Source organism: Cydia pomonella, chromosome 1 (assembly GCF_033807575.1).
Source record: "Cydia pomonella isolate Wapato2018A chromosome 1, ilCydPomo1, whole genome shotgun sequence".
Taxonomy (NCBI): Eukaryota; Metazoa; Arthropoda; class Insecta; order Lepidoptera; family Tortricidae; genus Cydia; species Cydia pomonella.
The window spans coordinates 16,786,023-16,809,437 of record NC_084703.1 but is presented as its reverse complement, the minus strand read 5'-3'; the positions used below and the strand labels follow the sequence as shown (position 1 = coordinate 16,809,437).

Sequence of the window (23,415 nt, the reverse complement as noted above, 5' to 3'; positions counted from 1 at the left end):
TAGCTTATGAATTAATTTATTATTTCTAACATAAATGTTACAGAAAATTTTCCACAATTATTATACTCGAGAATTAATAACAAAGATAAAAATTGTCTTCAAACATTTACTATTTTTTAACACAATATCTTTTTTTTCGAAATGATGTCGTTTACCAGTACTTTTTTTATTGTTAAATGATAGTACAGGATATCAGCTAAAAGTTGACATCAAAATTATAGCCCTAGTTTAAACATTTCACACATGTAACTACACAAGTCCAAACAAGACCGTTTGTACGTGTGTGTCCGTGTATGTGCGTCGAACTAAGTTGCTTTACTTAGTTCCAAATGATAATTCGGGCGACGGGTAAGGTAATGTTTCTTTAAAACTAAGTCGTGATCGAGTTCGGCTCGCACTTGGCCGGTTTTTTGTTTTAATTTACCGAACAAAATAAATAAATCCATATAGCTTTAATATTTTCATATTAATATAAGGCCTGTACTGAAAAAAAAAACTGTAAGTTAAAGTCGCTGTAATTTTGTTTCTAAGTAAGATTACTACGGCATTCTTACCGCGATAAAAAATTCTTATTATCTATCTATCTTCTATCTATATAAATAATATTTTTTAAGAAAAAAAACCGACTTTAATGCGGGAGACCGGTGAAAGAACGAATATTGTTGATTTTAGATTTCATACAGTGAAATTAAAAAAAACAACGTCCTACGCCTAATTATGTAGAAAAGGAGGTAACATGTTTTTTTTTGCCACTGCACCCACCTTGACACATTTCAGATTTGCCCTATGGTTGACTGGTATGATAATCGCAATTCGACTGTATTTAAGATAAATTATTTCACACCATGCATGAAATAAAGCACCAGATAATTAATAAAAAACTAAATAGGATAGAACTATAAAAATGTGCCTTGAAAACCTAACTGCTTGGCAAAGAGAACAAATTGCCAAACGTGAACTATGCATCATTGAAGAGTTTCGTTCTTTTCATCATCAGCAGTTCCACTTCATCAAATGTTACTTCTACAAATGTAAATACTTGATTTGTTAATGAAAATACTAATATCACTGATGAGTTTCCTCGAGTCCTCATGGACCCCATCGTCAGAACTCGAACTTGACAAAAATTTGTCTTGAAAATCTAAATTGCTTAACAAACACAGCGAAGAGGACAAATCGCCAAACGTATACTATGCGTCGTTGAAGAGTACCATTCTGATCATCATCAGCAGTTCCACTTCATCAAATGTCACTTTTTAAAATGTAAATGCTTGATTTGTTAAAGAAAATACAAAAATCACTATATGTATGCCTTTCATATTTGAACAGTTCACTCGATTCCTCATGGTCCTCATCGTCAGAACTCGAACCTGACAAAAATTTGTCTTGAAAATCTAATTTACTTAACAAACACAGCGAAGAGGAGAAATCGCCAAACGTGTACTAGGCGTCGTTGAAGAGTTCCATTCTGATCATCATCAGCAGTTCCACTTCATCTAATGTCACTTTTTTAAATGTAAATGCTTGATTTGTTAAAGAAAATACAAAAATCACTATATGTATGCCTTTCACATTTGAAGAGTTCCCTCGATTCCTCATGGATCGCATCATCAGAACTGAGTTTTGACAAAAATGGGACCAATCTGTATATATATAATTTCAAACAAAAAAAAATTTCAAAATCGGTTCAGAAATGACGGAGTTATGGAGTAACAAACATTAAAAAAAATAAACAACCGAATTGATAACCTCCTCTTTTGAAATCTTGAAGTCGGTTAAAAATGAAATGCGTTTGTTAGTCACGCATAAACTCGAGAACCGCTGGACCAATTTAGCTAATTTTGGCATTGAAAGGTTTTTATTACACCACAGAAGGTTTAGAAAATGATGATTTTGAGAAATCCAACCCCTAAGGGGATGAAAGTTTGTATGGGATTCAAGTTTTATTTTAATCTAGAAACTTGATTCTCTGTAAAAAGGTATTTTATTTAAATAGAAGAAAACGAATTTCAGCGTTTATGAAAATTCATCCCCTAAGGTAGTGAAAAAGGGGTTGAAAGATTGTATGGAGATCAAATATTTTTTTGAGTGCGGGATTTGCAACTTTATACGTAGGCACATTTTTGTTTTAATAAACACAAAAAAATAATTTCAGCGTTTTTAAAAATTCATCCCCTAAAGGGGTTAAAAAGTGGTTGAAAGTTTGAATCCTTTACCATTGTTTTGAAACTTTTTATAAAGGCATAATAGCAGATTACAAATAAAAGTTATTTCAACGATTTTGAAAATTCAGCCCCCTGGTGGGGTTAAAAAGGGGAATGAATGTTTGTATGGGGTTCAATTTTTATTTTGAGCTAGTAACTTAAAACTTTAAAAAAGGTATTTTATTAAAATAGAAGAAAAATGATTTCAGCGTTTTTGAATTTATTTTCCCCAAAGTGGTGAAAAGGGGGTTGAAAGATTGTATGGAGATCAAATATTTTTTTGAGTGCGGGATTTGAAACTTTGGACGTAGGCATATTATTAAAATACAAGGTAAGTAATTTCAGCGTTTTTGAAAATTCAACCCCTAAGGGTGGTTTAAAAGGGGAGGAAGGTTTGTATGAGGTTCTAGTTTTATTTTGAGCTAGGAACTTAAAACTTTGTAAAAAGGTATTTTATTAAAATACAAGAAAACAAATTTCAGCGTTTTTGAAAATTCATCCCCCAAGGTAGTGAAAAAAGGATTGAAAGTTTGCATCGAAGTCAATCATTTTTAGGGTTCCGTAGCCAAATGGCAAAAAACGGAACCCTTATGGATTTGTCATGTCCGTCTGTCTGTCCGTTTATGTCATAGCCACTTTTTTCCGAAACTATAAGAACTATACTGTTCAAACTTGGTAAGTAGAAGTTCTATGAACCGCATTAAGATTTTCACACAAAAATAAAATAAAAAAACAATAAATTTGGGGTTCCCCATACTTAATAGGGAAATGCCACAACCGCTCCGAAAAAAAGTTGTCCGTAGGGTACTTATTTGACAAGTCAGTAACATCTGTAAAAGAATGATTGGATAATCCGTGACGTGCTAAAAGGGACTATAAATTTATATAATACGAATACGATAGGTGATACGAAGTTCACCGGGTCAGCTATAGGTAGTTATATTATATATTCCAATATAAATAATTCTGGTTTTACGCTGTTCGACTTTACACCGGTAAATAGAAGAGATCACTGAAAATTGGTCATTTCAACATCCTACCTATACATGCCTGATTTCGAAACATTTAAAATTATCTCAATGTTTCGTGTAGTTCATAATAAATAACTAATTTAGTATGTTGTCTCTTGAACAGAGGCCTTGAAGCGGCAGATGACTAGGAACAAGTGACCCTGGGCCCGTCACAAAGATTGCTAATAGAATTTGCGAAAACGAAGCATAACTTGTCATAATTATCGTAAAAAAACTGGAGTACATATGCGGCTAAAGTGCAACGAGCGACGATAAAAGTCAGTCAGCTATCTCACATACTCTCATTGTGATCATTTGCAAGTTTAGATTTGCAGCAATTACCATTTGAATAATTGTGTGATCCATATTTTTAATTACGAGTTACACAAGGCTCGTGAACCTGGCAAGGAGGCTGGCGCCGAGCCAACGCGTATATCTCGAATTTTTAAGCCACCAGCTATTCGTGACATTGTCGGCTCCCGCAAATCTCTGAGAAGAGGATGTTTGTACGGCGTTGTTAAAAAACACGGGGATCCTCATATGCTGGGAGGTCGTCCTTTATGCAGGCTGTTGTTTTCTTCATTATAAACGTGGCCTCGTGGCGCCGGGCGTTTGATCTCTTAATGTGTCACCGTGTGTGACACTCCTTATTTTCTCCTCTAAAAGGTCCCTAGTATAGGTATCTACAGAAATAAGAAGATACATAAGTATCTAGATATTTTTGCGCGCTGCTTTATTATGCAAGATATTATTGCAGGTGACTATATCTAAACGCCTATTCCTCGACTTGAATATAGGTTTTTAACATTTTACAATTAATTATATAGCGACATTTATTCGTTTTTTTACTAGAGTCACCATTCATGTCAATGTCATCGTAATTGTAAAGATGCGTGTAACAGAACGTTATACTATCAACCAGTGTTGGCCGAACATTCTTCTTCTTCTTTTTCCTCGCGTTGTCTCGGCATTTTGCCACGGCTCATGGGAGCCTGGGGTCCGCTTGACACGCCGTTGGCCGAACGTTAATTGTAATTAACCATTAAGCTTTATAAATTGAACCGTAACGGGCGGTTACAGTTTACATATTAAACGGTACACACCACAGCACCGTATTAAATAATAAAGGCTATTTCACCATGTCAACGCATTGGCGCACACATATGCAGTGGCTATGGCGAAATTGCACTAGTTGTTACGTTACGAAGTGGTTCCACACCCGTCGACCAAATTTGGCTCAATGCGATTATTTCCATTTACAAATAAGAAAAAATGGCTTTCGTTCGATTGAATAATTTATGATTAAACAAACTTACCTGAAGTGAAGTTTGATCATAATTATACAAGACGTTACATCCGAAGAGATTTAATTTTGACTAGGTAGTACACTGTTTAATGTACTAGGCATCCAGCACAATATTTAGATATAAGAAAATAAAAATGTCAATTGATCCTCTCGTTCTCTCCGCTGCGCCCTCTGTCGGCGCGCGCGTCACCTCATTACTTTAGAGAGTTAAGGCATCTACTCTGCGAAATTTTGGGATGAATTGAATGGTAAGATGTAACAACTAACTACCATTCAAACAGGGCGGGATGGGACATTAAATCTCTTCGGATGTAACGTCTTGTATAATTATGATCAAACTTCACTTCAGGTAAGTTTGTTTAATCATAAATTATACTATCGACGTTACATCCTCGAGATTTAATTTTGACTAGGTAGATGTTTAGCGCCCTTTCGCAGAGTTGGGTGAAAACTAAAGGAAAAAACACTACTGTAATCACATGGTGTTTTAATTAGTTTCTGTCATTATATGTGTATGATTATATAATATACGCTCATGATCACGTATAAACTATAGGTAAGTACAATCAGACATTATAAACTGCCTTAGCAAAGGCATTGTCGGCATTTGCTTCAGTTGTTAGGGGTCTATTGTACAATTTTGAGAATACTAACGAATTCCCGGACCGGCCTTCTGTCTTCTTAATTGTTTCAACTCACGGGCCTTGGCGATTGGCCGCTGAGGTAGCAGCGTGCCATGTGCTGTGAGCATAGAACAAGCTCGTACCCAATTCCAGTGTCACCATCGTCTTTTATCAAGAAACTAATTTGTGCTAGAACTAGCGCTATGTATTAGTCTTTTATTGTTAATAAAAGTCGTTCTATGCTGACGCTATTTTCAAGAGTTTGGGTCCTATCCATGTATGCTAACAATGTCCTGGCTGGGCAGATTTTTACTTTATTGGGGAATAACGGAATAATGAGACGTGGCATTGTCCTACCGGGATCGGATGTTTTTATTATATCATCAACAATGATTTTAATGTTATATTTATATATTTGAACATTGGGAGGCTTAATCAAGGATAACGACTGTACTCGTTGTGCCGTCGACAATCCGAGCAGAGTTACGGTTTTTCGTGTTAATAGATCCAGGCTCAAGTATATCTTCGTTTGGATATAAGGTAGTTAAGTGATCCAAAACTATATTCGGGTCCCAAGTTGTTTGGTATTTGGGGAAACAGGGTTTGGTTTCATAAACTCCCTTTAAAAACATAGACACATGTCTAACTCACATCTTTAGTAAGCGACTCTCCTAAAATTAATGATAGAGCTGAGCGAGAAGTATTTAGACTTGAATAGTTAGCTCCACGTTGATATTGCTCCGTTAGAAAATGTAATACTATGGATGTGTCCACTGAGAAAAAATCTAATTTATTGTTTTTACAATGCAGCCACCACTTACACAATGCACAATTATATTGTTTTAATGAATTTGCAGATAAAATTGAAATCATTATATCAATCGTTTGGGGCATTAATGACTGTCTAGAAAATGCTTTCCTGATAATAGCATCGCCACCAAAACTTCCTCCAGAGTGGATGGTAAGTCCTAAAAGGGGATAGGAGCAAGTTAATATTAGGTACCAGGAAAATAAATTCTGACGTCGACAAGGCTGTCAGTAGCGAAAACCACGGCTGGCTAGGCCAGTAGGGAACAATAATTATGCCAGTTGCTTTATAGGCAATTATCTTATTTAAGCATCTTAAAACTTATGAGAAGGGCGGAAATGCGTAGAAAAAAGAATACTGTAAACGCATCAATATTGAAGGCACTTGGATCCGGGAACCAACAGATATATTTCTGACATTTAGAATTAATTCGAGTGGCGAACATATCGATGTTAGGGACACCAAATTTGTCAATAATTTGAGTATCCGTATCCTCTGATAACTCCCACTCTATATCGATATTGGTGCGCCCGGACTCTTGATCGGCCTCCTTGCTGTCTCTTGATTTTTATATAAGTAGGATGCGAAAATAAATAGCTTTCTAATTTATATTATATTAATATGGTGTTCCCTATATGTAGCGTTCCAGAAACCGTGAGAACGTTTACTATTACAATATATGCCCCAGCCAATGAGTGATGAGTCTAAAAATATTTCCAATGCGTATGCGTGATCGGATCGGGTTTTTGGTGGTCATTATGTTTTCCTGCCTCCACTTTAAGTGTGGTTGAATTTTTTCATTTAATATCATATTAATATCATAATTATCACCTGAATTCCTTAACGCACGAAATTTTTCTTTTTAAACGTTTGGTGTATAACCAACCATAAAATACTGCCAAACAAGCAGAGGTAAGAGAACCAAGAAAAAGTATCAAATTCTCTGTTGGTTAAAACATTTTCTTTGGAAATATTTTTTGACTGATCATAGATATGTTTTCGTTTCTTGTAGGGCAACTCTAGGCTTATATTGCGATAATTTATAAATCAAATCCTAGAAAGGTACATGTCTGTTTTGGCTACAATATACTTTTCTTGTCGTTAATCACAAATCCTAATTTCTCTAAGAGGGATACGGTTTCTGGCATTCGCTATAAGGGCGACATATACACAATATATCGTCTAGATATATTACAAGCATTAAGCCTTTACTTCCAAGATGTGTAATAACTGATGGTTTCATAAGTTTAGTAAAACAGGCTTGATTCGGAATTAAAAAATATGCCTCTTTAAGGTCAATCATTGCTAGGTATCCTGATTTAGGTACCAGTTTTGTGGCAGTACGAATATCTTTCAATTTCTTGTACAACTATTGAATTAAATGGGATTTTGTATCCAACAACATACTGCAGAACAACCGGATCATCTGTGATATCACGCCAATTATCAATATAAAACTGGAGTCTACCTGAGTGCTGCTTTACCTCTATTGATGTTTGCATGGCTGCCGGCTGTCTCTCTTGGACAACGAAGGCTGGTACTTCTCCGAGGTCGTCCGCCGGGGCTGCCGAGGAGAGGCGCGAGTCCGGTACCCACCCAGCTTGTTTGTTCGCGAACCCTGTTACCTGGGTTTTGTGATCCTCCAGTTTCCCTGGCGCGAGGTTTCTGCTATTGGTATTCCCAGAATGAAGATCAGCTATTAATTGGCTAACATCGGCCATCTGATTTATGATAGCAAGCTTTTCCATGTTTTCTGAAATTAGGGAACCTGTGAGCTTGGATAAACCTGCAATAGCCAATCCTAGTTGGGTTTGGGCCGTTCCCATTCTTTTGTCTATTTGCCTCGATGACTCAGACATTACAGCTGCAATTTCAGCATTCAGTTTAGGAGCTTTAAGTAATTTAAAGTTTTCCGGAATTAGACATTTCTCTGAAAGCTCCTCCTTTCCTGTTTTGCCTACGCCCTCAACTGCTATTCGCCCCCAACGTTTAGCTATCCACCCAGTGCCTCCAGGATATTAGCTGGCAACTCCACAGATGGCACTTCCGGCGTTAAAGTGCTTGGGCCTTGCAACAGGACCAGAAATGAGTGTTTGTGTAGCCTGGGCGTCGACCGAAGTTTTAACCGGTATTACTACCGATTTAATTTCTTCTGCATTAGAGTAGTCCGATGTCGAAGTTTCTGATACTTCTTCATAGTCAGACTAGTAATTTTTCCGCTGAAATTTTCCATTCGGAAACTGTAATAATGAGTTCCCATGCAACTAAAACAACTTCGAGCAAGTAGGTATGAGCATATATCGATCAGACGTTGATGTGTGCGTAAATATGAAGTGCATACCTCGACATGAATTTGTATTTTACTTTGCAAAATTGTATTTTAAATAAGGTCGTAATTGCATCACGATTCAAAAAAAATTATAGACAACAAAAAGTTAGGACCGTAATCGCATCTAAATAACTTGTTATAAAAAAGTGAAGTTATGAGGGCTAAGAATTAAAAAGTTTGTTGCCAAACTTAACGTTTATAGTCATTGATTGCAATCTCATCGCAATTCTAGACTACAGTTATTGACCGTAATCGCATCACGGTTCTAATAACTTGTTATAAACAAATCATGGCATTAGGGCTAAAAATTAAAAAGTTTGTTGCCAAACTTAACGTTTATAGCAGGGATCGGAAACCGGTATTTTTTGTATGGGAACGAAAACGGTATTTTTTCGTTCTTTGTTAATTATTTCATTCCTAATCGGGCAATGTAATAATACGAAGTCGTTATCTAAAAACACAACTGAGTCCTACATTTTGAGTATAAAATATATATGGTTATTTCGATGTTTTTGCAAAAAACCGGTTCCGATCCCTGGTTTATAGTCATTGATTGCAATCGCATCGCAATTCTAGACTACAGTTATTGACCGTAATCGCATCACGGTTCTAAATAACTTATTATAAACAAGTCAAGGTATGAGGGCTAAACATTAAAAAGTTAGTTGCCAAACTTAACGTTTAAAGTCATTGATTGCAATCGCATCGCAATTCTAGACCAGTTATTGACCGTAATCGCATCACGGTTCTAAATAACTATAATTTATTGTGTTCATTACACATACGATATCCACACATATTAGGATTTGCAGCACACAACAGCGTAGGGCTTAAAAACAGTTACATAAGGACGAATATTTCATTATTAACAAGGCTATTTATGTAACAGATTCATTCTAATAGCCATGCATGTCGATCCGTGTAAAATGCGCCTAATTACATTGGTAACTGGTTCATATACGAACCGTGAAGCACTTGATTGGTGTGTTTACATTTTTTAAGATGTGCGGTAGGTAGCAAACAGCGGAGGCTCGCCGTCGCCGCTCCTGCACCATAGTGTCCGCGCAATCAGCTTTAACAAATTTACTTCGAAACAATAAACTCACCTTCATCGTCACTATAATAATAATGGCGCCGATCCACACTGCGTTTTAATCGTTTGTTAATATATTCTGAGCGACGTCTTCTTCGTTTCCTCATGTTGTCGTGATATCCTTTTATACGTACGCGGTAAGATTTCACTTATTTTCACAAGATTCATAATTTAAATTGAAAAAACTTGAACGAGAGTGTACTGCGATGCCCGCACAAAAAAAGCGAATGAGGTGACGCGCGCGCCGACAGAGGGCGCAGCGGAGAGAACGAGAGGATCAATTGACATTTTTATTTTCTTATATCTAAATATTGTGCTGGATGCCTAGTACATTAAACAGTGTACTACCTAGTCAAAATTAAATCTCGAGGATGTAACGTCGATAGTATAATTAGTTATTTGTTTCACAAGGGGCAAAGTTATAACCGCTCGTGCTGATTTTCCATAGCGAAAGATCTAGGCCTGATACTGGATGAGAAACTAAGCTGGAAAAGTCATATAAATAAAATTAGATCCAAACTATCTTCTCTGACATGAGCATTAAGACATTGTGCGGGCTGCATACCTTATAAAGCTCGGCTACTCATATATAACTCTTTAGCAAAGTCTCATTTACAATACCTAATTGAAGTGTGGGGATGCGCAGCAAAGACAAATCTTCAATTTCTGCAGAGATCACAAAATAAACTAGTAAGAACTCTATTTCAATATCCTCAGCTCACAAAATCAAAGTCACTTTATACTAAAACAAAACTTTTTAATCTAAAACAACTATACACATACTGTACTTGCATACTCATCGATAAGTTACTTACACAGAATATACACTCTCAGTTACTATTAACAAAACGAAAATTTAGACATAATTTAAGAAATACTAATAAAATAAAATTATTTAGACATAATTTTAATACCGAAGAAACGGTTAATTCAGATTGGTACATGACCATTTGCTTGCCGGAAGTATTTGAACAAATTCGTAAAACTAACCAGCGACGAAGAATCATTCTTCATCATGACAATGCCAGCTGTCATACGTCACGCGAAACAACTTTATTTTTGGAAGGTCAAAATGTGGAATTAACGGGTCATCCGCCGTACAGCCCTGACTTGGCACCCAATGATTTTTATTTATTTCCCAATTTAAAAAATAAATTACGCGGTCAACGATTTTCGACCGCTGAAGATGCTGTCGACGCATTCAAACAACACGTTATGGAGGTACCTCAGGCGGAGTGGCAGAAGTGCTTCAAAAATTGGTTCACACGAATGCAAAAGTGCATAGATCATCAAGGGGAATACTTTTAAAAACAATAAAACCATTTTCAGCCGTGTACGTTTGTTTGTTTTTTGTTTCCGGATATATAAGTAGCAACCCTCGTAGTAAAAACACGCACGTACGAGTACTACGAAAATGCTCCCTTTTCCTTATTATTTACATAGTATCAACTTAAATAGCCCTCGTTTAAAACTGCCTGTTGTGACGGGTAACTACGAAGCCTTACACGGAGCATTGTCCGACATGTTCTTGGCGGGTTATTTAAATAGTCGTATCGCTATCCTAACAAGAATTTCAGAAATAGCTGAACGGATTCTGTAGGTTAACTGTCAAAAAGTCATAAGAAACAACAAGTATTATGGCGAACACGATGATGGCGGTACCGCCACAAGAATAAATGTGCGATGTCAAGGGATGTCAAAACCTAAATGGGATTATGCGCTTGTGAACACTGCATTACTTTATAAATAAAGGCTAAAAATGGTACGGTATTATCTCGGCCTCCGTATCTTCGTTCCACTTTCGCGGGTCACTCGCGACCGAGAGTGAGGGTGGCCCGAGATGTTTTTAGAACGATACAACAAGAAGCACTTTTTTGCATACGTACCTATATTAAAAAATAACTTTGTGTTTTATTTATTAGTTACCAATATAGCAAACCAAATGAGGCATTTTCTTTGCAGGATTGTTAAGTAGATGCATTTGTAATACGGAACCCTAAAAACTGCATGATTTTTTTAACCACCTTTTTAGTTTTTATTTAATAATGCGGCGCACATGTAATTCCTCCGGAGTTGCAGGCGTACATAGGTTACGGAGACTGCTTACCATCACGCAGGCCGTATGCTTGTTTGCCACCGACGTAGTATTAAAAAAAAACAACTTTGTCGGCATGATTGATTTATATTATATATCCATGCCATATTGCAGCTTTCTAGAACTAACGAATCTAACGAGAGCGTAGCCTCGGATGGACAGGCAGACAGACGGTCATGGCGAAACTATAATGCGGGCTATAAACACTCGTAGAGACAGGCCGCGATCGAGTGTGTACATTCTGGTCTCGCTCTTCCTCGTCTCGTCTCGCGCTTCTCCGATTGGATCGGAGCGGTGCCGAGACTTGGTGTGAGACTCTCGACGAGTATATACAGCCGGCATAAGGATTTCTAGTTGACTACAGAACCCTAACCATGATATTTATTTTATTTTGTTTGTTTGATTAAAGTAATTCTTTTTAGAGTTCCGTACCACAAAGGTTTTAATAAAAATAAGGACTGGCTTACACAATTATTGTGTTTAAGTGTAAACAATTTATTGACAGGCTAAGATGATAGTGGACAGTCGTCCACTATCATTTCTTCTTCTCCATAAAAACTACGTCCTCTTTTTCTTCCTTGGATATCGTCATTGTGAAAAATATTCTTATAGAATTGATGTATATTAGGTTTTTGATTGAAAAACTAATCGCATAGAAATTTTAAAAAGCTTCTATCTCTTATTATAACAAACAAAAAAATCGAAAAAAAATATCGTCTCTCGTTAGCTATGGTTAAAACATTAGATTTGAAAGAATATTTTCAACAATGACAATGGCCAGAGAGGAAAATGAGGACTAGATTTTTATGGCGAAGCGTCGTCCCCTTCTTGCCTTAAGATGCCACTTTTTCTAGTATTACCCTTAACAGTTACCTAACTTTCCTCTTGGCTTTAGGGAGTAAAATGCAGGTAAAAAGTAGCCTATAACAAGCAATAAGTTGCAGTACAAAACTCAAAAATGTGTACGTAAACTACAGCTCTTCACAAAAATGAGCTACCTCGTTCGCGAACGCTGCTGAGCAAAACTCTAGTGTGTGAAAACTCTCGTCATGACTACCGACCACAACCACGAGTAGTTAGAGTTGGACTATTGTGTTGTGTTGTGCTTTGAACCAACATATCCTACAAGTATTATACTTAAGTGTCGCCAGGAGCAGCGTTTTATAGTAAACATTTGAATAAGTTTGCTGGAGACAGCTCGTGTTGTCGATTTTTGCCGATTTAATTTAAAGTTTAAGGTCATATGGGCCAAACGGCCCCTTGCTGAATACTATACTTCCACTGTAAGCGTATTTATTTGATTTACTGGCACTTGTCCTTACGATAAAATTGAGGTAACTATTTTAAATAGCTTGTTGTAAATAAGTGATTGGAATTATTAAGTGTTGTACCAATATCGTTGATATAAATTGAAATAAACTGGGCCTTAAATAGGATCCCAGAGGAATACCAGAAGGCACGCTAAGATAATTAGAACAGTAGGTACCCTTTAACACATGAACCGTATGTGACATACGGCTTGATTGCGGTTACGTACCTATATAGGAGTCGATCAATCTCAAAAGGCTGTCGGGCACACCGGCGTTTAAAAGGTTGTTTATGAGCAAATAATAATTCATTTTATCTACACACATATAATAAACCCTCTATGATGCCTTCAAAATCCGGTAAATAATGGCCAATTAGATAAACTGTTTTGTTACAACAAATTTCTTATCTGTGATAATGTTTTAATTGCTTCATAACTACATCAAAATCGATTTGCTAATGACATTAAAATTTCGAACATCTCTGAAAAAAAGCAATTTAATTTGACCTCCATTCTAATATCAGTCGAGATGCCTTTTTGTTCTAAATGAAATGTCAATTGCATACAATTTTGTCAAATCTCGCATATTAGTTTGTATCGAATGATACGGAAATAGGCCCCGACTCTAGTTTGTCTCGGAATTTTAAAAAAAACTACGGAAGCGTGACATGCGTGAAAAAATATTTCAATTACCGCAATTTGACGTACAATTTATCTTTTAATTAGTTTTAAGTATAAAATGAATATGTTTTAAAGTAACTATAGCAAAAGTTTCGTGTAAAATGAGCGATAAAAATATTTCGGTGACGCCACCACATATCCGCGAGTTCCGCCAAGAGAGCAACGATGCCCCAACGTTGGCTATAATTTGGGTTAGTGAATATATCATAGAAAATTGATAATATGTGTGTAGATAAATTAGTGTATGTAATTGTACATAAGTATGCATTCAAACACTCGTGTGATCCTTTTAAGAAACTCACTTCGTTCGTTTCTTAAACCCATACTCGTATATTTTAATGCCTTTTCTCTGTTCGATAAACTACTATTATCTAACGCTTTTGAAAATGCGGTGTACACCAGACATCCACCAGTTGGTGGATGTCTGGTGATCTGATGATACATATTTTTCCCGTAATATATATGATAATGATAATGTTATATAAAAAAAATATCATTTGTCGTTGACAAACCTCGGAAATAATTGGTATTTTTTATCACTTTTTCCTTCATTAGACTTAGAACGCACTGCGATAAATTTCTTGCGGTTACAGAACCGCAAAAAATGTAACGTACAGCATGCTTCATAAACGCACGCACTTGGAAGACTGAAACCGCAAGAAATAAATCGCAGTGCGCCCAAAAAAATTTTTTTTTCTCTATGAAAAGAAAAATAAAAAAAATGTTTCGTAATGTACAATTTGAGCTCTTCCAAAGTACTTCTCTTTACTTGACCTAGTATATGTCTATATGTTTATATTGGGCATTTTCTATACTAAATAAAATAAATAACACTTTCAATATGTCTGGGTTGTCTTTTCGGGCGTCAGTGGATTGGACGATTTGGTCCACGCCGTTGGCCACCTAGGTCTCCGGACCTAACGCCGCTCGATTTCTTTCTGTGGGGTACTTTAAAAGACATGGTGTACAAAGAATTGTGTAACACCGCAGAAGAGATGAGGCATAGGCTTACGGTCGCCTTTGAAACTCTCCGCAGGAGAAATATCCGCACCCAAATTTTGTCGCAAGTACACCGACATACGCGAGCACGGGCAGCAGCTTGCATAATCAGACATGGCGGTACTTTTGAACATCGCATGTAAATTGTGTAAATTTGTTTTAGGTAAGTGAAGTGAATGACATGTGTCATGTGCAAATGTAAATAGTAACTTTATAGCGGCAGGGTTGTCACCTATAATAAAACGTTTAATTTTTAATGTCTTTTTGTTTTGCTTAACCTGGCTTTAAAATGATAATAATTTGATTCAAAATTAATTAGATAACACTATAATTTCAGCAAATACCATAGTTAAGTGCCATTCTGTATAACTATTCCAAACTTTACTAGACCCCTTGTAATTAGAATTTGAAATTTTGGCCCCCTGTCATATTGAGCATTTTCCATGGTAAATTAAAGAAAAATAAAAAATTGGCACTTATTGCGTTCGGGTTAACCCTTTTTCAAAAATGTTCCGAATTTCAAATCGATGGTTCAAGTAGTTCTCGTGATATTTGAAAATGTGACAGACAGACAGACGGACGGACAGAGTCGCACTATAAGGTTCATTTAGCACCTTTTTGGTACAGAACCCTAAAAACTACGGATGCGTGACATGCGTGAAAAAGTTTTCATTTACCGCCATTTGACGTACACTATGTGCAATTTATCTTTTAATTCGTTTGTAAGTATAAAATTAATTTGTTTTGTTGTTTTTAATCTAACTATAGCACAACTTTCGTGTAAAATGGGTGATACAGTTATTTCGGAGACGCCATCTCATATCCGCGAGTTCGTGATTTGACGGAATAAAAACTTACATGCAATATTTCTTGATAAGTACTTGATCGATCTAAATTAGCCTTAACATTTTTTTTTATTTAAACGTAAAATATCTTGCATAACAACAAAAAAAATAGAAACCAGGCAAGCGCGATAGTATTAGTTTGTTAGTGCGGAACTACAGAACTCCTTGGAACGTGAGTGCATCTTGCACTTGGCCGGCGTTTACGTCTTGCGACAAGAACTTCTAGCACAAAACTCAGCTACGTAACAATTTTTATACATTATAATCGAATTCATCAGGAGTGTTTTTTTTTTTTAATACTACGTCGGTGGCAAACAAGCATACGGCCCGTCTGATGGTAAGCAGTCTCCGTAGCCTATGTACGCCGGCAACTCCAGAGGAGTTACATGCGCGTTGCCGACCCTAAACCCGCCCCCCCTAGTTGAGCTCTGGCAACCTTACTCACCGGCAGGAACACAACACTATGAGAAATTGAGAGCTGCTAGGCATATTAGTTAATAAGCGCTCTCTGAGGGTCGGTTAAACGTTCAATAACACTTCATATCTCGTTTGCCTACTTTGAACAAAAGGTGTTTGAACAATGACGTCCCGAAGTGTGGGTAAATTGGACCGCAACCTGCCTTACTGAGGCAATAGATGTATGTTGTGCAGTACAAGCAATCCAAAAAGTATAAATAGTTTAGGTTCATGAACGGTACAAGGTGATGTTTTTAACTGATCATGAATAGGTAATTCTGTAGTTTCTAGTACCAAGGAAATTTAATTATTTATTAGTACACTACTGGTAATTTTCCCTGAACGATTAATGCATTTTCGTTGATTCGTCAGCGTCCCACATTACGTTTGCCGAGAGGAAAGGGGGCGTCTTCTCCATACAAACGGAGTCCTCATTTCCCTCTCTGGATATCAACATTATGGAAAATACATTTACATTCTACGCAGTATATTGTATATTAACCATATATTGCCCCTATTCAAACGTAGGGGTCCCACATTACGTTTGCCGAGAGGAAAGGGGGCGACCTCTTCTCCATACAAACGTAGTCCTCATTTCCCTCTCTGGATATCAACACTATGGAAAATACATTTACATTCTACGCAGTATATTGTATATTAACCATATACTACCCCTATTCAAACGTTGGGGTCTGCCCCTATTCAAATAGTATAAAAAAGTCGTTCATTGTACGTGTGCAAGTGTCATTGTGTACTTGTCCCGTATTTTTTATTTGCCTACGGCTCATAAAAGTCATCTCAGGACTCTTGCGTAATGAAATCATCAGCCGTAAAAGTGCATGGTAACTTTATTAATGAATTAAATCATAATTTCACCATGCAATTTGGCAGCTCACTATACTCTCGTATTCTATTATTTTACTAACTGGTTGGTTTTGTTGCAGAATGCCCGCCAGAGTTGTTTATAGACGATAACCAAACAGAATTGCCTTCTGCGCCTCTAACAAGTAAGTAAACATGCTTGTAATTTTGCGTCTATTTGTTTTTAATACGTTTGGTAGGAACGCTCTATGCGAGTATGTTATGTTTTATTCTCCAAGTAGCTAAGACTTATCACTGGATGAAGGGAGCTGTTTAAAATCACGTTGGTTAAATAGACGCAATAACGCATAGTGGCATGTACCCCGGTCGACCTTACCTGCTTAAAGTTCGTTGCAAGTTGCGGTGCAAATGACACTGAATATTATTATTATTATTTAGTTATTCTTGTCTAAAAACTATCACATTATAAGTTTTGCTTTAAACGTAAATAGTTGTCATATCATAAGGTCAAAATTACATTAAAAGCATTTTAACTTTCTTAGAGAGCTACTAAAGTCGCACGAATCGCACGATAAGGATGAAGGTCGCACGAAAAAAACATTCCCACTTTACGTACACCGGAAAGTACTCTATCCTTGTTCTATTGTTTTATTTTATCTATTGCAGGCATTTCAGCCTTCTAGTTAAGTAATAATCGTTAAGGTGAACCGCGGACGGACATACAGACATGGCGAAACTATAAAGGTATTTTAATAGGTACCATAGTTTAATATGTACCTAACCCTAAAAGTGACCGATTTCATTTCATCAACTGTGCTGCTAAGGAAATGCTAGCTGAGCGAGCCCTTCCATATTCATACCTTAAAACTTAGCGCTCGGCTCCGATGCTACAATACGTTGTTTTGCTGTTGTTTAGTCTAGCCTTCGAGCAAAATTCAAAATTCAACTTCGCACTTCGCACTCACTACATACAAAATCCAATCTGTAATGACGACACAAATACATAGACAATGACACAAGACAAATCTTGCACACCTCGATCTCTATTTGTGTACGGACGAGTCACAACATGCACCGCCATAGGCACAGATGTGCCAATGCTTTGGCAGAGGGGAAATAGTATGAATGCCGTCTCCCTTCCCTGTGTTGCTCGAACGGTCACAAGGCTGCGCTGGCTGGGAAGGGCTGTGGTACAATGCCAATGAAAATAACACGGATTGATATAAAAAAAAAATCTGTAACACGTGCCTCTAGATTAAATACCTAATTGTAAAGAAAACTTTGTTATCCTGTGCAATGAATTATTTAAATAATTTCATCCAACACTATACGAGTACTTGAACTTGGCAAAAAATATAAATAAGTATCTAATAACTATATATACATACTTAACTTTAGAGAATTGCTAGAACTCTAATCAACGAAAAGAAATCAATACTTAAGGGAAATTTAGCCAGTGAAAAAGTTTGCATGTACTTAAATACTAGCGGTTAATACCTTATGCTAAGCTAAAAAAGCGCTAGTGGCCTAGCGGTAAGAGCGTGCGACTTGCAATCCGGAGGTCGCGGGTTCAAACCCCGGCTCGTACCAATGAGTTTTTCGAAACTAATGTACGAAATATCATTTGATATTTACCAGTCGCTTTTCGGTGAAGGAAAACATCGTGAGGAAACGTGACTAATCCCAACAAGGCCTAGTTTAGCCTCTGGGTTGGAAGGTCAGATGGCAGTCGCTTTCGTAAAAATTAGTGCCTACGCCAAATCTTGGGATTAGTTGTCAAGCGGACCCCGGGCTCCCATGAGCCGTGGCAAAATGCCGGAACAAAGCGAGGAGGAAGAAGAAGATAGTATTTACTTAAGTTTCAATATTCCTGTGGCGACGATTAACTCAGTGCTGCAGAGCAAAGAAGAATGATCCAAATGAATCGGGTCGGGCCCTTTTATATCCACTGCTAACCGGCTACTCGCAACTGGTTGATCATACCACTTGTCGTTCGAGAAGTGACGTCAGAGACCTATCTTCTCATGTAACTTATCTAGTTACCGAATAATGCAGAATAAATGATTACAACATCTTTTGCCGTCAGTCGGATCGACATGTCATTTGAGTAAATTGGTGGAAGAAAAATAAAAAATATGCCGACATGCGTGGTCAAGTGTTATAAGAAATATACAGATCAGACGAAAAAAAGAGATGGGATAACTTTTCATAGGTCAGTTTATCAATTATCATGTTATCGTACGTAAAATCACGATATTTTAATTTAAATTGCTGCGGAACAGGAGTATGACCAGTATGTTGAATAGGGTAATTCCCCGAAAGTAGGGTAATTGATGCCCCTCTTATTAAATCGTTATTTACTTATAAGAGATTATTTAGGTAAATGGATAAATTATTGATTGCGTATTTCAAAATAAGTCGGTATTAAAGACACTTTTATGACTAATATTTGATAGTAAACCTTTGTTTGTTGTGTATATTATATTTTAGTTCAAAATCAAATATCTCTAATGTCTTTTAACAATTGGATCCATTTAATGTTTAATATTATGATTTTATAAGTGTTTGCACGCGGTGCATGTAATTTGAGTCCGTAGATATGGTGCGCATGTGTTAAGACTTATAAAAGCATATACCTTCGTAGATATTTGTAATTTAGTCTATATTTGATTAAAAAATATTTCAGGATTATTTATACTTTTATATAAATAATCGATATTTATAAATTTTCGATGATAATTTATCATAATTTCCGATCTGCAACATATTTTTTGTTTAAGACTTATGGTTTAAAGATATGTTTCAAGTATAAATTAAAAAAAAAACGAACTGATATCATCCCGATGCTAAATATTATTATTTTAAATAATGTTTGCACAAAATAAAATTACGCATTTTCAAAACCCATTCAATCAGGTACTTACATATTTATTGTCAAACATAAAACAGTGCATTTTTTTTAGTTTAAAAATAATTATTAAGTACATCAGGGAGAATATGTTTTACATTATATCACTCGTCTACACGCACACTTTAAAACCATCCGCCATTCCAGAGTCACAGTTTGTCGTAAGTCAAATTACCTCTGATAATATCTTTACTCTATGGGTTTGATGAAAAAAGATTTTTTGAGTTTCAGTTCTAAGTATGGGGAACCCCCAAAATTTATTGTTTTTTGTCTATTTTTGTGTAAAAATCTTAATGCGGTTCATAGAATACATCTACTTACCAAGTTCGAACAGTATAACTCCTATAGTTTCGGAAAAAAGTGGCTGTGACATAAACGGACAGACAGACGGACATGACGAATCTATAAGGGTTCCGTTTTTTTGCTATTTGGCTACGGAACCCTAAAAATGACTCGCGTTAGATGGTGTCGCAAAACTACGAAAATTCAACCGAGTAAACTCTAAACGCTTTTACGACATTATCAGTGGTGACGAGTCTTGGATATATGCCTACGATCCGGATTTTAAACAGCAGTCAACTGTTTGGGTGTTCCAAGATGAGCAAAAACCGACCAAAGTAATACGCTCACGGAGAACTTCGAAAAAAATGGTCGTCACGTTTATAGCGAACGTGGCCACGTTGCCACCACCGTGCTCGAGGATCGTAAAACGGTCAATGCTGACTGGTATACCAATGTTTATTTACCAGAAGTGTTTAGAAGAAATGTTTATTTATCAGGGAGCTCCGAAAAAACAACCCCAGACATCGTATAGTACTGTACCACGAACCACGATAATGCGAGCTCTTTAAAAGAGCAAAACGTCGAAAATCTGGAACACCCCCCGTACAGTCCAGATTTAAGCCCCAATGACATCTTCACTTTTCCAAAAATCAAGCAACGACTTCGTGGTCAACGGTACCGATCGCCTGAAGAAGCGGTTGAGGCATACAAAAAGGCCATTTTGGAGACCTCAACTTAGGACTTTAATAAGTGTTTCGAAAACTAGTTCGATCGAATGAAAAAGTGTATTAAGTATCACGCTGATTACTTTGAAAAACAATAAATACCAATTAACACTTATATTGTATTTAGTTTTACCAACCTACAGAACTTAAAAGGCATCCCTCGTATAATTACTTTACTCTTTGATACCAACTAATATGCGAGGTTTGTCAAAGTTGTTTGCGATTGACACTTCATGTCGAAAAAAATTTCGTCTTGACTGCTATCAGAACAGAGGTCGAATTGCTTTTTTTCTAAAGAAGTTCTAAATTTGAATGCCATAAGCAAATAATTCTATTTCTGTGTTATTATTACGCAATAATGACATTGTCACAGATAAAGAATTTGTTGTAACAGTGTATCTATGGAGGGATAAAGAGAAATTTTTTATCAAAGTCTAAAATTTGTTCGCGATGTATTGTGACGCCACCTATTTAAGATTTTATGATCGACACTTTTCATACGCAAAGATTGTTCTCCTTAAATCTTTCTTGTTCTTTTTAAATTGTCACTTATTCATACAAACCAAGTAGCATAAATGAGTTTTACTTTTAAAATACTGACGTTTATAATTTAATATTTTTGTTTATGTTTAAAATTGTTCTATTTGATTAATTAACAGACGTTTTAAATATTTTTACATAATTTTCAATCGTGGATGAATGCCGAGCAGGTCTGTGCCTTCGATGCTTAACCTGTCAAGAAATCACAAAATGGCGGACGAATGTTTGATGTCACCGAATTTAAGAATTATTTCGCTTAAAATTTAGTTTTTTCTTCGCAAGTGTGATGAAAATCATTGTGTGTAACTCCGGGGGTAAGAATATTGCAAACTCGGGTCTTTAATTCCCTCCAGCCTGCGGCTGTCGGGAATTACCACCCTCGTATCCAAAATTTCACTTACCCCCCTCGTTGCACAATGTACTATTGTTATCTTGTCGAGAAAGTAAGTATGAAGAACGAGACGACTTGCTGATGTTATTATGAATATTGTGTGACGCAATACCTACCTAATTAAAACCTACTATTTGTATGGACATTTGGTACGTTCTCATAACATAAGCCAGGCGGCATCACAGGTTAGAGGCAATAAATATTTTTTTACGATGTTTTTAGTCCGTTAATACTCGTGGTTATCTATTACGTAGCGTTACCAGCAGCTTCAATAGATATCTATCAAACACACAATAAGTACCATATAAGAGGTGTATATGAATTGTTAAATAAAAAGCGGTAAAGTAATTGAAGTTCCAGTGTTTTGCCATTAAACGACAGCGCTGTTGGTTCTAGAAAATACCGTACGTATCTTTGAAATACAGCCGAGTACAAAATCGTGGGCGTATTCCAACATGTGGGTGGTGCACGCTCATATGTATAAAATCCTAATAAAGTTGTTGGGCGATCATGCTTTCATATGTATTATACTGCATGATAAAATACATAATATGCGAAGGAAAACTCTAGATAAAGTTAAGCGTGATATATATATTTTTTTAACTATTGTAAAATAAATCATAAAATATACTGGGTTCCGTGTTCTGTGTAAAACTGATAAAACGTAGTTTTCTGATATGGGTTCAGACGCCATTCTAGCGCAAACAAGGTGCTTACATCTATCTGAAACACGACGCTATTACCTACGAGGCGTCATCTGACTACGTAACTACAACCTAGATATACTTTGTGACATAAGTATTATTTCCATGCAATTGTAGTATTATTTATAACGATCAGTAAGCTAAGTCGGACATGTCCTAACGAGGCCCTTCTCTCACGAGACTATTCAAATGCTACGCGACCGAGATGCAAACCATGATCGCCTACTGGTATACTACTCGTTTCCGCACACGGTGCTACGCAAATGAGGCTATTTTTATAACCTTTTTTTTGACGCGGGGGTAAATGCATTTACGCATCTCACCCCCTGGCTGGGAAGGCCAACTTGGGGGGTGGTATGTGGGACTCGCTCCTCCCGTTACTCCCTCTGATAATCAGAGGGAGGGGAAGAGAATACCCACCAACAGCCCCTGCGGCGTTGCCCGCTCTACCGTTATTGAGGGACGCCACGGGGTCGCGAGACCATTCTACCGGCCTAGCCGGGCCCCGGTTAATACCGTACCGGGGGCACCCTCGATCCACAGGAGGGAAGGACCGGGAACGCACTGACCCTTCCCGCAGACGTGTATGGCCCTATATTGTGGATCCCCAACCAAGAGACCCTACTGGGGGAGTAGGCGATTAATAATAAACATCATATGACATGTCATAATGTCATATGATATTTATTTATTTATTATATACTGTACCCGCCTTCTCCCCATCCGTCTACGAAGGAGCGGGTGAGCATTTGCTCGCTCCTCATGCTCCCGCTCCGCTACCTCTTTTTTCTGCAGCACTACTTCGCAGAATTTTGTAACAGCATTCCACGATCTCTCGCTGCTCAACATACACGACACCACACGGTGCAGAGAGAGACCATCCACCCCCAATATCGTCATCATTTCGTGGCGCTCTAAAACCCAACTTGAGCAATCCGCAAGGGTCTGCTGGGCATTGTCGTCATCTTCGCCACAGTGATGGCAGACTGTTGACGGTTCCCGCTGAATTTGATGCAGATAATGACCAAAGCAGCCATGTCCGGTCATTACCTGCACCAGCCTATATGTTAGGTTCCCCCTTTTCCGGTCCAGCCAGTTGTCGAGCGACGGGAGAAGCGCCCCTATGGTGCGGGTACCATATGGAGCGTCCTCCAGCTGGTCTTTCCATCGGTCCCGCTCCCTTTTGACTGCCGCCTTTCGCCTCGTCGTCGACGCGTCTCGTCGTGTGGGAAACGAATTGAATATGTATGGCGGCTACTCACAAGCGACGCGTAGGATACGCGTA

At 37.3% G+C, this 23,415-nt stretch overlaps 1 protein-coding gene across 1 annotated transcript in view; it reads left to right on the top strand.

Annotated features, from left to right (window-relative positions):
* Positions 1–23,415, top strand: part of LOC133516958 (uncharacterized) — a 110,924-nt gene that overhangs the window by 49,501 nt on the left and 38,008 nt on the right. The window contains exon 3 of the mRNA XM_061850031.1: positions 16,703–16,765. Within this exon, the coding sequence (XP_061706015.1) occupies positions 16,703–16,765 (63 nt within the window). The remainder of the gene's footprint in view (positions 1–16,702; positions 16,766–23,415) is intronic.